Here is a 16,648-nt window from a genome sequence, read left to right on the forward strand (position 1 = left end):
CATTTGTTTTCAGTTTTGTTACAGTAATACTTTTTCTTTGGATATTGTTTAACATGAAAGTAAATTTCAGAACTTCACTGGAGGTGTAAAAGCTACCATTGTAATTACTCTTGTTGCTTATGGCAAAATTTTTGTTTAATTTGGTGACATTATCTGGAAGAATTATAATACTGTATTTGAAAGTTAATTTTTCATGTCTGAAGGTACATCTAGCAGCCTTGCCTATGTAAACCTCATCCTGCCAGGATGCAGTGGTTTTAGCTAGTTTGTGACTCCCAGATGCTTTGCTACTCTTCTTTTCATCTGTTCTCATGTATCTCAGGAAACCTAACTTTTCAACTTCTCCAACTTTTTCTTGTTCCAGTTTTCACCCTTTTATTTTTTAGAAACAATAATTGCAGGCTAGGACTACGATCCTATGTTGTTGATCCAGTTAAACTCAAGCTACTTGTATCAAATTCCTTAATGATGATAAATTCACTCAACTGTCCTTGTGATCACTTAGTATTCTTTCCATCTTAACAATATAATGACTAAAAGAACTTCAGATACATAAACATGATATATTTTGTATTAAGAAAGTAAAGTGAAATTCCTCTCATCTTATGAAATAGAATATTGAAGGTCAGTGTATGTGTAAACTTCGTACTTTACACTGCCCTATCTGATTTTCAGGTGGTGGTGACAGAGTTGTTTTCTCCTGAAAAGATAGCCCCTTCTGTGATGCACCTAAGCACAGTTCTTCCCAGAATGGGCCATTCCTTGGTGGTTGATCATCGTGGAGCATTATGGATTTTTGGTGGCTATTCTTTGTCAAGAGGACCTCTTAATGATATCCAGAAATTTGACACACACAATAATAGCAACTCATGGGAACAAGTAACCGTTAATGTCCAGCCAGGACGACAGCCTCCCCCAAATAGATATTTTCATGCTGCGGCTTATGTGGTAACGCAAAGGGAAATGTATATCTATGGAGGACTGAACGGTACCTCATTCTTGAATGATTTCTGGAAATTTAATATCGTGTCTGAAAGCTGGACTAAGTTGAAAATTCATCCTGATTTACCAGCACTTGCAGGTCACACTTTGACTCACCGAGCGGATTCGGAATATCAGTCATTGGTTCTTATTGGAGGGGCCTCTTCAGAGTTTGGCTTTTTGGAACGCATCTGGGAATATGATCTCCGGAATGGTAAATGGCACAAAGTCCAAACAAGTGGTGCTATTCCCATTGGCATATATGGTCACAGTACTGTGTATCATGAAGGAACTAAGACATTTTATGTGTATGGAGGCTATTCTTTCAAGGTTGATCAAGTGGATCATTTTCCAGACCTTTATGCACTGGACTATAATCGTAAGAAGTGGTCTGTCCTCCCTCCAGATCATAGAACAAATCTTAATCCAGCATCACTTCCAGCTCCAAGGACTTTCCATTCAGCAGTCACAACTCAAGATTATATGGTCATAATTGGTGGGGACATAATTGACCATCTCAATTCAGATCAGGGGCTCTTGGTATACTCTTATAAGTGCAATATGTGGATACCACTTAATGACAAGTTTATAACCTTAGTAGGTCATGACACCATTCCACTTATTGGCAACAGTGCAGCTATTCACGAGTCTAAGATTTACATTTTTGGTGGGTATTATGGCATTCTAGATGGAAGCATGATTGAGATTCAGATTCCTCCAGATCTTTGCACTTTGAATGCTAATCAGACCCAGTGTAGAGATGTTATTGGGTGTGCTAACTGCGTTGTTCATGAAAGTTCTGGAACGAATACATCATATTGTTATTCTAACACACGCACTGAACCACTTACATGCCTAACCCCTCGTGGTAGCAAAACAAGTGTAGTGGGTGTACGTTGTGATGAAAGGCTCTTAGAGGATCACGATTGCTATCAACATACCTCATGTACAGAATGCCTGGCTGAATGGCCAGCCCATCCACATTCTGAGCAGCGTTGTCAGTGGTGCCTGTCTTGCTCTAAGGGTAAATGCATTCCTCGTGACAGTGACTGTGCTCAAGAGAATCTGTGTGATTCTCAGGCAAGAAATGACAGTAGTCCAGGTCGTTTCATCATAGAGTCAGATAAATGTTATGAGGGAACTTGCATTGCTTCGGACTGCAATAAGTGCTACGACCTTCGTCGTTGCATCTGGACACGTCAGGTGCGACGTTCCTCGGAATCAGGTTACACTTTGAATTCCACGCCTAAGTATAACTGGAATTGTGTGAAGAGTAAAATCACACGTCATTCCTCATACAAAGTAGAATTTTCTCCTCCAAGGCAGTGCCCTGTGAGGTGTCATTATTACACAAGTTGCGAAGAATGTGTAAGTGCATTAGGGGCTGAAGGAGGTTGGCAGCAGTGCCATTGGTCACCATCCCTGGGAGAATGTTTGTCTCCTAGTTACATAGCTCTCCGTTGTTTGGGTGGCACTTGTGGGTTGATATTATCGGGGGGGAAAGAACAGTGTCCCAGGCCTTGTGAAGAGTTTACAGAATGTTCTCTTTGCCTCAGTCAGCCCAAGTGCGGTTGGTGTGCACTTGACACAGAAGTTGGTGGACTTGGTGTATGCACTGAAGGGCGTTTAGAAGCACCATACAAGGGTAAATGTGGAGACCGGGATTTCAAAGATGTCCTTGCAAATAGTTCCATCACCACACTCCACAGGCTTCAGTACAGCTCTCGTTTAGTATCTAGTGCTAGTGCAAATAGTTTGCCACGAGTTTCTTGGCATTTTGATGTCTGCCCTCCAGAGAATGAATGTAAAAACCAGCATCATACTTGTGATGCCAAGAGTCAGGTTTGTGTTGATCGTCTCAAAGGGTATGAATGTGAATGTTCTCCAGGTTACAATATGACAGAGGATAGTGTTTGTATTCCTGTATGTTCTCAAGGTTGTCAGTTTGGCTCATGTATTGAACCAAACAATTGCTCATGTAATTTTGGCTATGTAGGCACAAATTGCTCTACGAAATGTCTCTGTAATGGCCACTCGGACTGTGAAGGGCCAGATAAACTAAATGTGTGCTTAAAGTGTCACAATAACACCATGGGAGAGGAGTGTGAGAAGTGCCAGCCAAATTTTGTTGGTGACCCAAGGAACAATGGCCATTGTATCAGTTGTTATGATTATTGCAATAAACATGCTAACCATTGTATTCCAAGTGAGCTTATTGCATCATCAAATTTATCTTTCCCCTTGGACCCACTATTAGATATTCTTGTTATGAAGGTAACAGAAGGTGCTAGAACAGATGCAGTATGCTTGCATTGTGAAAATAATACAACGGGGTCTAGATGTGATGACTGCCTTCCTGGTTTCTTTCGAGGTACCCAGAATATGCAGAGACGTTGCCGCCCTTGCCAGTGCAATGGCCATGGCACAACTTGTGATGCAATATGGGGGACTAACTGTGACTGTGGAAACAACACTGACACACCTTGTAATGGCAAGCCTCATGGAAGTAACAGTGACAAGGAAGATGAAAAATTTTGTTGGCAGCAGCAGTGTTCAAAGTGTAAAGAGTCGTATATCGGTAACCCAAGTAATGGTCATCAGTGTTTTAAGCAAATGAGTGTAGAAAAAGAGTTTTGTCTGGATCCTTATACTCAGGATGCTTGTAATACAAAGCCTAGCCCACTTAATCCAGGACAAACTGTTTTCTTTGCTGTACAGCCAAAATTTATGAACGTTGATATTAGGTTGATATTGGATATTACCAAAGGTGGTGCTGACGTGTACTTCAGTTCGCGAGATGACACGTTTGTGGTGAATGTCAATCAGAGCACTATGCTGCATCAAGTAGAAATTGATGGTAATTATCCCATAGCGGAAGAGGCTGCAGCACCTGTTATGTACGCGACCTCTCTGAAGAGGACATATGTGGGGACTGGCTTTGATCTTTTTGACTTGAGCAGCTTTGCCATGACCCCTAAAAAAGAGGTAGTTGTCAATACTACACAACGGACAATCACAGAGTATCATCTCATAGAAAGAACGGCAGAGGGGTTGAAGACTTTTGCAACTATTTCAAGATCGAATGATATTTTAATTGTCAGGAACGTGACCAATAGACTTGTCATTACTCTCCCCCAACACCAACATGACTTACGATCTGCAAAGTTTTTTGTTGTAGTGTATGGTGTGGGTAATGAGAATGAAGTAGAAACACTTGGTTCTATATTCTTTAGACAGGATCAACCGAGAATTGATCTGTTTGTCTTTTTTTCTGTGTTTTTCTCTTGCTTTTTCCTATTTCTTGCTGTCTGTGTAGTTGTGTGGAAAATCAAACAAGGAGTGGATCTGCGACGGGCAAGAAGACGTCACGTTGTCGAGATGCTGCACATGGCAAAACGTCCCAGTGCATCCATAACACTAGTGCTTCATTCAGATGACGAATTTCATTCTGAAATCCATGATATGCCCCCTGATCCCACCCCATGGTCACCAGGAAGACGTAAAAGAGCAGCAAAGAAGGACCGCTATGCGGACGGTTTTGATGTAGGGCCGCTGGCTGTGGAACCAACGGATGATGGAGTTGCTGCAGTGTTGAGTGTTATGGTCCAGTTGCCTGGTGGGGGAATTGGAGGAACCGTTGGCCAGGGAGATGGTCCTAGACATCGTTTAGCTTTAGGATCAGCTTTATGTTTGATGGCTCGAATATATCCCCCAGCTTCGAGACCTTTCCACCTTCGTCGTAGAACTTCTCATATGGCACCTTAGACTTCAGTGGATGAAGATGAAAATTTGCAAAGTACCAGGAGGCAGTTCCTAGAAGCAGCATTATGGAATGTGTAATTGTCCTCGTACATTGTTTTCTGTGGTTTTAGTGTTTTAACAGTACGTTTGAATATGCTGTACTGTAATCAGTGTAAAAACAAGTTTGACAGCTGAAAAGATTCTACCATGCAGGAAGAAAAAACCAATGTTTGACTTGTTCCTAAAGTATTGTGCACATTAGAATGTTTTATTTCTGAGTACTGTATTTGGAGACATTACACAGCAAATCTTACGAACCTGACATTTAGAATATGTGGTCAAGAAAGATCTCATTTTTTAAGCTTGTTACCAAATTTTTTGTTATTACCACATTCTTAAGTACTTCATCTTTCGCAGGTAGCCCAGAAGTAGACTGGGCTTATTTTGCTGAATTTAGAATGTTATAAATGTATTGTAGAATAGTAACTCTCAGAGTTATATGAGTATGGAATGGAAGAATTTTTATTGGTTGGATCAGATGCTGTTAAAACTACCTAGAGCTTGGCCTCCAGTGTATTTTCTGTCTGAAGGAAGAGGACTTCATGATTTTATTTATTTTTCATTTTTTTTCCTTTTTTTGCTCTTAGGAAAAGTTGCCTGATATAGTTATCAACTTTGGAAGAAGTTTGTTTAGGCAATTGATGTTAGGTCATGCAACTCAGATTTTCATGCAGTTTGGCATGTTCCTTATGAAAATTAATAATTACATTTCATTGCATATTTTAGGATGGACTAGACAATAACTCCCTGGTGCATATTGCAGATTCAATCTGAATATTAGACTTGTAAAACTGCTGTGATTTCATTTCATTTTATTGCTGTAATATACTTGAATGGTGCATTTGTAAATGACGCAAGAATATTTTGTTTTATTTTGTGATGCTTTCCTACGTTGTATTCCTCTTCTGGAATACATTCACCACATTTTACCTTGTGTATCGTTAGGTTGCTGTTATTTTCTGTGATACTATTGTCGAATCTCATAGAATAAGTGAGTTGAATAAACGTAAGTTTAAAAATCATGATTATTTTTTCATTTGTATTTTGCTTTGATTTTATAACTATATTTTTATTTTAGAGTGACATAGTTTAAAGAATACAGAATGCTCATATGTATTTATAGGTATCATCCTTCATAGAATATTTGAAGCTTATATACTATAATATATATATATATATATTTTACAGAGTTATTGGAGGGTGGGAAGGGTTTCTTTCTTTCAGAAATTTTGAAATTTGTAATAAGAGTGGGTAACAAAGGGAATCTTAAGTTCTGTACATTTGCATATTGATAAGATAACAAGTGCCAGTATTGTAACAGCTGTTTGTTTTAGTCTTCAATCAGGGTGTCATCATTAACTCTGCATAGTATTCCAGGTTGTACATTACAAACTGTTATGTGATGACTTCAGAATTTTAACGTTTTGCGATAAATGTGTAACGAGGTTTAATTTTGTTGCACTTTATATAGTGGAATTGTATAAGCTGATAGTTAGGCATTGTGTTAATATTGAAATTCAAGATAATTGAGAATTTAGTGCTTTGCTGGCTTCGTAGGTCATGTAAGAAAGTTTCAGTTCCATGTTGAATACTCCTTTAGTAAAACGTTGTGTTGAATCAAAGATATTTTTTTATAATTGAGTACGTACATCGTGTCAGAACTTCTAAAACTAGCCATCACTGATTTTATGTGTCCAATTTGAATTTTATGAAAGCTTTGGAATAAGGCATTCAAAATTATTTACCAGATTAGTTGGGTTGTCAGTCATCCCATGATTGTAATGTTTTCTGGGAATTGACATGAAATGGGGCACTGACATATCCTCCGCCTTCTCCGGACATTAAAAGTAACCGAGGCTGCAGATCAGATAGCTGTAGTTGTAGTTGTTCTGACTAGAATTTAAATATTTCTGTAGATGGTTGTGGCACTTTAAAAATCTCTCACAAAAAGTAATTGGTAGACTTTGTTGATTGACGTCCCTGAAAGAATCAGTCGTCAAATGAACCCATTTGTTTTACACAAAGTTTGGCCCACCCCTCCTGATTCTTGTGTGGAGAGTGCAATACTACATTAGCCCTTACTCATATGTTATGTTAGTTTTGAGTCAAATTTTCCTTAAATAAATTTGAGTAAAGTTTTCAACTTTTGAGCTTTGGCACTTACTGAATTTTAAGAAGCTGTAATGTGTTAAATTAAATGTACCTTAAAATGGAGCAAACCCTTCAGGCTTAGCCTTGTATCACTGAGAAGTTTGGCACTGTCATAAACTGCTTTATAGTCAGTCAGTGAGCTTGACTTAATAGGTCCTATCACTACCACTAATTACATACTACTACTACTACTAGAGTTATGACAATAATTATCACCCAAAGTCTATTTCCAGTAATTGACTTTATATTGATATAATTGTTTCTAGTCTCATAATGCATTCTTTTTTGTATTTAGCATGCATGCTTTTGTATGTTAGAGCACAAAATACAAATACTGTCAGTGATCCTTTGTTCTGACCTATCAGTAGTAAGTCTATGACTGCAATATCCATGCTTCTTGCATCTGAATCACTGGGTCTTATTGATCTTAAAGTTGTAAGTTACCAGGTGGTAGATTTTGGTTGTCTGCACATAAGCCACCATTTTTCTTAGCTACTTACACTTCTTTTCTATCATTATAAGTTAAGGTTTGAGACCATTTCTAGATTCGCAGGGCTCAACTGTAAGGTTTATTTAGTTTGAGATGACAAAAGTCGTTCTGGTTAACTTTATACTGTAGAATCTCGAAATATGAGCCTTTCACTAAGACGTTGCTTTAGATCGCAGGCAGTACTTCCTTCTAAGCAAGGTTGGGTATGTTAGGCTAGCTATATGAAATACTTTATGCATATCACTGTGTTAAAATCTTGTCAGCCCTAGTGCAGCTTGACCAAAGGGTTTGGTCTAAATCTAGTAAAATAGAGCAGTTATGTCTTATGTAATAAATTACTGCTTTGTAGAAATTGTATATTTGGATAGAGTGAAACTGACAAAATACTAGAGTATAGTTGGGAAGAGGTGATAAGGAATCAGGTGTTAAATGATTTAGGAGACCCAGGAGAATATTGTTAGCAGTGTGTAAGAATGGTAAGGGAAAGACAAAATGAAGTTCTACTTAATTACTGTACTGTATATTTTGGGAGAGATGCTCAACTCAAAGTAGGTTTCCCGTACCACCCTTACCTGTACCTATACACTCTGCAGTAGTAATTAACACCACTTCTTGACCAACTCAGTTTATGAAAGCATCTTAGCTTAACCCAGGTTGTTGTGAGAACGGTGATAGTCTGCTATTTTAGGATATCTTGTGATGATGGGCTTATTTTCTTGAGATTCTACTTGATTTCTGAGCAAGTTGAACAGTATTTGGGTGCTAACTCTAGTAATAATTTAGACATTTTGATGAGCACTTGGATTGTAAAAGCAGCTGTCACTTATAATTGTATTGTTTAACCTTTTTAGTTGTACAGGAATTTCATAGTGATCATCATTGTAAGCAGTAACAGTAGTAGCAGTAGTAGTAGTAGTATTGGTGATTGGAGGTGTATTAATTGTACAGTAATAAAAAGTGTAAAGTTGGTAAAAAAAATTACTTCTTACAACTTCAGCTAGAAAAAGTGACATCTGTGTAGTTTATGAAAAAAAAGTAATAGCACTTTATTTCAGTGTTTATTACAAACATCGGAGTCATTTTTTACTTAAAAGTACATAATTTAGTACTCCTCAAGAAAAAATAAAACCGATCTTGAAAATGATTCTGTAAAAGAAAAGATATTAGAGAAAACTTGTGATCAAGCACCAGTATTAAAGAAGCATAGTCGCAGAACTTCTGAAATAAAAGCACAGGAGAAAGGGTGCATGTGAGTAGAATTACAGTCGAAATTGCATTCATGATAGTGGGAGGTAAAACTGTTTACTGTTCAAAAACAATAAATAGATGACAACCACCCATTCCTTTACCGGTGAAAATAGAGTGTGTTCTACTGTCATACATTTCTGCAATATTTTATCCGGTCGTGATTATATTTCGGACTGCCGAGAATAGATATTGAGCTGTTCAGTGTCATTCTTTTTTGTTGGATGTCGTAGAGGAATCTTGAGAATGGTTTTCTTATCTCAGGAGGGGATGACAATATTTGAAGTGGTCCAGTTTAATAATTCTTGGTAGGATGACTTTAATTGCTGTACAGAAAGAAAAACAAAAAATTTTTTGGGGTAATAAAATTTTATTTGATCCAGTTTTGGGTAGTTGTGTGCTCTCTGATTGCTGCTTAGATGTTTTTGTGTGATGCCACTGTTTCCGACTGTAGGATGGATGGCCATATTTTAAGTTTAATAGTAAGTACTGCAATAGCTTTAACAGAAATGTTTGCAGTTCTTTGTACAAATTAATTGTTATACGCATAAAGTATTATTTTTACAGCTGTAGTAAGGTATTAGGATTGTGGCGAGAGAGTCTTTAGATTGGTTATTTAAGATTATATCGGAATTAACTGTTAGCATCATTCTTGGTGTTTTATCATATGCAGTCCAGTTTTCTGCCACCATGCTTGTTATGCGAGAATTTTTGATGAAAAAAGTGTAAATGGAAAGATAGTACTTTGCAGTATATAAGAAAAAATCAAGGTCTATTCAGTTTTCTAAAATGCATTTTAGATTTACTGGGCTTTGATTACCAGGCCATTGCTTACACGCAGTATTGTTAGGTACATTTATATTTCATTGATTGATAGACAGAACGATTTAGTTTTGTAGTAAATTATGTCAGCTGTCTTCATTATTAGTGCAGAGTTCATCATTCCATCATAGAACAGTGAAAATGTGAAAAATGAGAGGTTGAATCACATGTGTCAGTTATATGATCTTATGTAAAGTGTATGTCATTACATGTTGTTAAACCATTGGCTTGGTTAAGTTGTAAATTTTGTACAGAATCTCCACAACTACAAGACTTTCTGTTAATATGACTACAGGATTATTGCTTTTATGAATACTGTATAGCATTTTGTGTATGATTTGTTTAATAGTTTTGCTAGCCTATTTATTTTGTCACTTTTAAGATATCCTTTCTCACAAGGTAGAGATCAGTGTGACTTGTATCTTGTGTGCAAATTTTCCCATCGAATCTTTGCTAACTCTCAGATGTTTATTCAGGTAATTATACATTTATGTCTCATATCAAGATGTACTTAAGTATTTAAAATGTGAATTCATAGCTATTTAACACAGCTTGTTAAATCCCCCCAAAAAAGGCTGTGCCAATATGTTAGAGACTTGATGATAATCTAAGTTAAGTTTAGTCTACTTGAGAGTAATATCTAAGGTTTTAAGCTCACAGACATTAATTAAAGAATCATTGAAAATATATTGTACCCATAAATCTGAAGTTTTTTTCTCATAACAGAAATGGTTTCCTTTCATTTTTACTCGTTATTATCAGATCACAAAATTTTATTTTTGTGATTGTGTAATGGAGGCTCATATAAGAGACTTGTTTTTTATAACCACATTGCAAGTTTAAGTTTTTGTGCCGTCTATATGCACTATTTTATTACACTATTAATAAACAGTTACTGTACTTTCTGAAGTTAATCTTAGTTGCAGAAATGCTTTGTTGTCAGCTCAGAAGTAAGGGAAAGTTGACATTTTCTAAGAAAAATGAAGTTGTAGGACCAGAGGGGTAGCATTAGCAGGTGGAAGACGTAAGTACACTTATGTGATTTGAATGTCGGTTACTCTCACAGGAGACAACATTCATGTAAACTTAAAGTATTAATTTCTTTTTCTTATTACATAACGTTACATCATCATCTAAAGAAGTTAGTGAAATTTCCTAGTTTTTTTTACTTTGGTCAGTCAGCCTCTTGGAAGAAAAACTATTAAGGCCCAGATGCATATTCTAGGGACCAAATTTGTCACCCCAAAACAAGAAGGATTTTATGTTTTGGTTCTTGGAAGTTTTAACTGTTCTGTATAGAAGGGAGAGTAGTGTTGCTGAAAGATGAAGACCACATTCATATAGCTACAGTATTAGTTTCCTTCCAAATTGGATCTGACAATACTGTATTGGAATTGAGGTGTTAACTGGATCGCTTTGAAAGACTGTTCAATAGCATGAAACCCTTTCACTTGTCTTCCTCAGTTTGATGTTTAATTAAATGCAAATTGAGCTTACAAAGGATTGAGAACCTTGGTGTCAACCAGTGGTGTTTATCTATGATCTATGAAACATAACTATTATCGCCTTTATAGAGTCAAATGTTTACTTTAAGATGGGAATATAGTAAAGAAGAGATCTCTTGATCATTATGACAATTAAGAACTTACTTTTCAGTTTTCAGACTGTTGAGGGTGCTTCTTCAAAGAGCAGCATCCTAAATTACCTTATACACCCTTCCTGACTTGACAAATGGCACTGAAATAATGAGCTTTGTGAAGCGTTTTCAGACACTTGCACTTCAGGAGAGGCACAGCATCACTAGAAGACAATGACAGAACATCACTGGAGAAAAATGAGAAGGTGTTTTCTATCCTTCACAAGAATAACCGCCAAAATTTCAAAAGAACCAAAACAAACTTTGCGTCAGTATTGTTGGATCACCATCAAGGAACTGATATACTGTCACTTGGAATGTTCAAGCCTTTGAAGGAGAACCTTGTATGCAAGCAATCGGCATTGATTCACAATTGTGTGCCCTATCATGACAACATGCCACTTTGACTCCATGTAGAAGATTCAGCTTGAATTGCAGATGGTACTTGAAACGTTTCTTAAACGAGGATAACTGGGGGCATTTATAATGTCGGAAGCACTGAAATTAATGTACTGATGCGGATACAAGATGTTTACATACATTGAAATGGATGGAAGCCATATTTAGTTGTGAATGATAGCAATCTGCGCAAGAAGCCAGGTAGTGCAAGAAAAACCAAAAGGTAGAATCTTATGTACTGTATACTTATATATTTTTATGCATGACTCTAATCCAAAGGAAAGTTCGGGACTGAATCAAGTGGACACCTTCAATTTGCAGATAAAACCGCCAACACCTACAGCATAAACATCTCCATTTTCACCAACAGCTATACCATTAGGAACTCCTGGTACGGAGCATCTTCCAGTCTCTTTCATTGTGCGGAGATCCCAGAGCCTAAGCTCAGAATCCCATCCTCCTGTCACAACCACTGTACCATGGCCACCTGCAGCTGTGACAATCATCTCGGGACCCTGTTGGCAAAATCATTTTTAAAACAACAATTTTTATTACCTTTACAAGCAAATGATTGTAACTTCAGTCATAAAGAAATGGCTCATCACTGCAAATGTTTACATACAAGACATTTCCTCTTATTACTAGTACTTTTTAGGTCTTCCCAGATAATAGTAAAATCAGCCAGCTTTATACTATTCACAGTTTCTGTAACTAAAACTCATCAGAAGTGATGGCCATAAAGTTTTTAATATAAAAAATATTTCATATTAACCAATTAATCATAAATTGTTCCACTTCCATACCATGGCTCTCAAGTCACTCCAACTTATCTTGCTCATGAACAAGAATAGCCCCATTGCCCAGACTATCTATAAGAAGCATCCATTGTCAGTCATTCTTTTATGCCCAATTAGAGACTATTAATCATCAACTGCCTCAACAGCGATTTAGGCTACATGGAGAGGAAACATGAAGATCAGAAGCCTTTGGGAAGAGAAAAATGGTCCAATCTTACCTCCTGCAGGACTGGAAACTACAGAAAGCATAATCCATGCCTCTATTGTGTGGCAAAATATGAAGGAAGATCAAGAAAATGATGAAGGATTGCAATCCCTTCCACGTGACGACATCATGGCGATAAAAGTTGAAACAAGTATTGTGGCATAAAGTGCCTGCTGGAAGGATGGCTGGGAATTTCGCATCAAACTTAAGAGTGAAGAGACAAATTTCATGGGCTTTGATCCTGAGCTGAGAGTTGTCTTTCAAAGCATCATAAGACACTTGAGAAATTTATTTAAGCCAAAAGGAACCTGTATTTTTCAAGATTGGGGACTTCATCTGACAAGTGCGGAGGAAAAGCAAGACGAGGATGGGCAGAAGTCCTCAGTATGTTGCAGACAGTACCTAACTACCCAGGACAAACAAAGAAGTACACCCTCATGAGGAGATGGCTAGGCTAGTTTTAAGAAACCACAGTGGAATCATCCTACCCTTAGCTGGAATAGTTCAAATCTGTTTGATCCAGTCATGGACCATCCCCCGCGAGTACTCCCATTGGGAAGAGCCTCTGCATGCAGCTTCATTTCTATCAGTTTCACACTCATCTGGAATCCTTTCATCTTCATGTATTGAGGTTATCCAGCATGGCCCTGGAGAGCTATAGCCATCCCTTTAAGGTCCTCGTCCACTTACCTTTACCAAGGAAAGTGGGCAAGATACATTGCTTAGTGCAAAATGAACAGAGCATTCCTCCACAGGAAGCCTCTGTCCCTAAGTTAGCACACTTTTATATGTTGTTGAGGTCCATTAAGAAGTGGTTGCTGTCACCTATAAATGGTCATAGGTCTGTTCTCTTTAAAGGTTTTATCCAGTGGTGTAGATTACAAGTCTATTCCTCAGTCTCTGGTTAAGTTCCCAAATTGGGAATTATTTTAGTATTACATAGCCTAACAAGATATCCTATGAACCTCTCTTTGATGCCTCCATTCGATGTGACTTGCTACTACCCCCACCCCAGAGTCTGAGCAATGAAATCCAAAAACTGAAGACCAATTGACAACCAGTGATAGGAATGGAAAAAAAAAAAGTCTTGAGAGTCGGATCAAATACAGGCATCAAAGAGGTTCAAAGGATATCTTGTGTGGTTATGTGATACTACAGTAAGTCCTAATTTGGGGACTTAATCAGAGACTTTGGAATAGATTCCTAACCTACACCATGCTGGGAGAAAACTAGAGAACAGATCTAAAACCATTTATAGCTGACTGCATCAGCTTCTGAATGGACCTCAAGAATACAAAAAAAAGTATCCTAACATTGGAACAGAAGCTTCCTATGGAGGCATACCCCATTAATTGCACCAAGCAATGTATCTTTCCCACTCTCCTTGGTAAAGGTAAGTGGAAGAGGACCTTCAAGGGTTGGCTATAGCTCTCTTAAGGCCACACAGGATAATCTCAACACATGAAGATGAAAGGATTCCAAACAGGTGTAAAACTAACAGAAATTACACCGCTTGCAAAGGCTCCTTCAAATGGGAAGAACTTGGGCATGTTCCATAACTGGATCCAATAGATCTGCCATCCACTCTACACTGACCTGTAACCCTATGGACCAATGCAGCGCAAAGAGGATAGTCAAATGGTACTCAGTTCCTCCTTGGAAGATACCAAAACCAGCCAGTCATCCAGGTAACACCACTGGATTCCAGATGAAGACCTGAAGGGCTACACAGAGGTGAAGACAAAAACCATGAAACTGATGCAGTCTCCCCTGCCATAGAAAGCTAAGGAACTTCCTTGAATGGAGAGATTATGTATCCGTGATCTCACTTATTCCACATTTTTCATCTAAAAGGGGGTCAAACAAAGAAACTTTAGATGGCTGTCATCTGAGGTTGATCAGTCTCCAGGAAGGTAGGAAGCTGCCACTCCCACTTAGACAAAAGGGCATTCAGGAGCTTCTTTAGTGAAAGGAAGCCCCACAATGATGAGGGGAGTAAAGAAGCACTCACTGGTTGGATAAACTCTTGGCACTTGGGGTATAATCTCTGAGAAGGAATAAGGTCAATATACTGTACAGGTATAGTGACTTCCTCCAAGGGACAGGCTTGGAGGTGGACAAGGGAGCCAAAGATGAGCTATCCTTACAAAAAAACGTTCTCTGATAGCAACAAAAGTAAAATTTCCCCACCAATTCTTGAGCTGATGGCTCCTCAAAAAGTTCAGGTAACCAGTTACTGTGAACAGCAAAAAGACAAAAGCAAAACTGCCGATTAAAAAATTCTCTGAAAGACATTGAAACAAACCCACAATTACATTAAAAGCACAGGTAATCTCTTGGGATGAAAGTCCATTAGAATTGCTGGCAATCACTCAAGTTTATATAGTGAAATATTGGTACTCACAGTAAAGCCAAGAGGAAGGGCATGGCAGTGGCTCCCCAAAAGCACATACACAATGACTATACTACTGTACTAACATGAACAAAACAATAAAAATCAAACCAGATCCTGGAGGAGTGAAAGAGAAAATGTCTGCATGCTACCAAGTCACACAAAAGGTGACATGATACAGGAGTCTACAGCCATCATACAGCTAGAGTGCCATTAGCTCAAAAGCAAGGCAAATTATGATTAATGGATAATAGAATGAATTCCATATGAAACTAAAATGTAAAATTTATCCATCTTTACAGATTGACTAGAATGACTGGAAATTTATTTTCATATCTGTTGTCAAAAACCAGTAGTCGTCAACACCAAAAATATACAATTTCTTCCCACCCTATTAGTGCAACACTTGAAGTACATGAGCACCATAAACTTGTGTTCTTTGCAGAACATTAGACCTAAAATCTGTTCTAGTTGCCAGCATTCTGTTCTGTGGAAGCCTGATCTCTATGCTAATGGCCCTTCAGTCTTGTTACAAGTAAAAATATATACTGTAGTCATTGTGAGGAATACTATAAACTAACATAAACCAGATCACTACTAAAAATCCTAACTTTTATATGGATGTAGAATGAAAAGTACACATTACAAATGTACACGGACAACCAGTACTTCGACTTAATATAAGTATGACCTTAATTCTTGAGAGTTACATTCTTCCTTACCTTAAGTTGACCTTTAAGGGCAAAACCAGACGTCTTGTTATTGTCTCGAACCTCCAGACTCAATCCAGAGGTATCAGGAAACACAAGCCATTCATCATTGGCATAGATGGGTGCTCGCCCTTCCAGAGACTTCAAGTGGCAGTATTTGTTATCTTCCCCTGGGAAAGTCAAAGTTATAAAATAAAGAAAGGCTCTGGCTGGGTGAAAAGCTTAAGCAGTAAATATTTATTGCCTGTAATTCTTATTATGTGATTATAAGAGCTTCTAGACTGACTTTTAAAACTTCAATTTATGGAATACAGTACATTATTATTTTTCCAACTAGGCCTACTTTTATTTGTTATGTAGGTTGTACAATATCCCAATCCAAGTAGCGTGTAACATAATTTCTTCAATAAATTAAGTTTTTAAAACTATTACAAAATTTCTTGCCATAATAATGTAATGGGCAAGCTTGATGCTCTCATTCACATTTCATCAATCCCTGGAGGGAAAACAATAAAAAATCGCATTTTTTAAAAGTAAAATGCATTTTTCCTAACATACAAACCCGAGGACTGTTACCAACCAACTACCCTGCCAGTAGTAATACCACCACAATGCCTTGTTAAGTCTTTAGCGGCCAGTTCAGCTTCGCCGAAATTAATCCCCATGTAAGTGAAGGACCAAGGGTTTGTATTTGCGCAGGAACAAATGGGGGGAAAGAAGAATTGGACCCTAATCACGAATGACGTAATAGGCTCATCTCTTGCAAGGTACATAGGTTATATGGCGAGGACAGAAGCTGGAGGAGAATTCCAAAGCTATGTAATGGAAGGGAAGATGCCAATAACAGACCCTAGATTACAATATTGCATAACTGATGGCGTTATGACGACTCGCAGGTAACATGAATGTGCAAAGAGCAAATGGGTTATATAAAGTACCATGAAACACCTTGGTCATTATAAGCAGTCATATACATAATGTTTACCTGTACCATCAGGTGAAAACATTCTAGGTTTCCT

General features: G+C 37.8%; 2 protein-coding genes across 6 annotated transcripts in view; one reads left to right on the forward strand and one right to left on the reverse strand.

Moving 5' to 3' along the window:
- The window catches only part of Megf8 (multiple EGF like domains 8), a 29,855-nt gene extending 24,054 nt beyond the window's left edge, over window positions 1–5,801 (forward strand). Inside the window, exon 17 of the mRNA XM_067106299.1 lies at window positions 676–5,801. Coding sequence (XP_066962400.1) covers window positions 676–4,746 — 4,071 coding nt within the window. The 3' untranslated portion in view covers window positions 4,747–5,801. The remainder of the gene's footprint in view (window positions 1–675) is intronic.
- A 2,667-nt stretch (window positions 5,802–8,468) lies between these two features.
- Window positions 8,469–16,648, reverse strand: part of LOC136840017 (F-box/WD repeat-containing protein sel-10) — a 35,196-nt gene continuing 27,016 nt past the window's right edge. For 4 of the 5 annotated variants that reach the window (XM_067106303.1, XM_067106304.1, XM_067106301.1 and 1 more), the window contains 2 exons: window positions 15,642–15,799; window positions 11,750–12,040 (listed from right to left, as the gene is read on the reverse strand). In XM_067106303.1, the coding sequence (XP_066962404.1) occupies window positions 11,822–12,040; window positions 15,642–15,799 (377 nt within the window). In that variant the 3' untranslated portion in view covers window positions 11,750–11,821. Of the gene's footprint in view, window positions 12,041–15,641; window positions 15,800–16,648 lie in introns of all 5 variants that reach the window. The other variant, XM_067106302.1, reaches the window with a different exon arrangement.

This window comes from Macrobrachium rosenbergii, chromosome 7 (assembly GCF_040412425.1).
Source record: "Macrobrachium rosenbergii isolate ZJJX-2024 chromosome 7, ASM4041242v1, whole genome shotgun sequence".
Taxonomy (NCBI): domain Eukaryota; kingdom Metazoa; phylum Arthropoda; class Malacostraca; order Decapoda; family Palaemonidae; genus Macrobrachium; species Macrobrachium rosenbergii.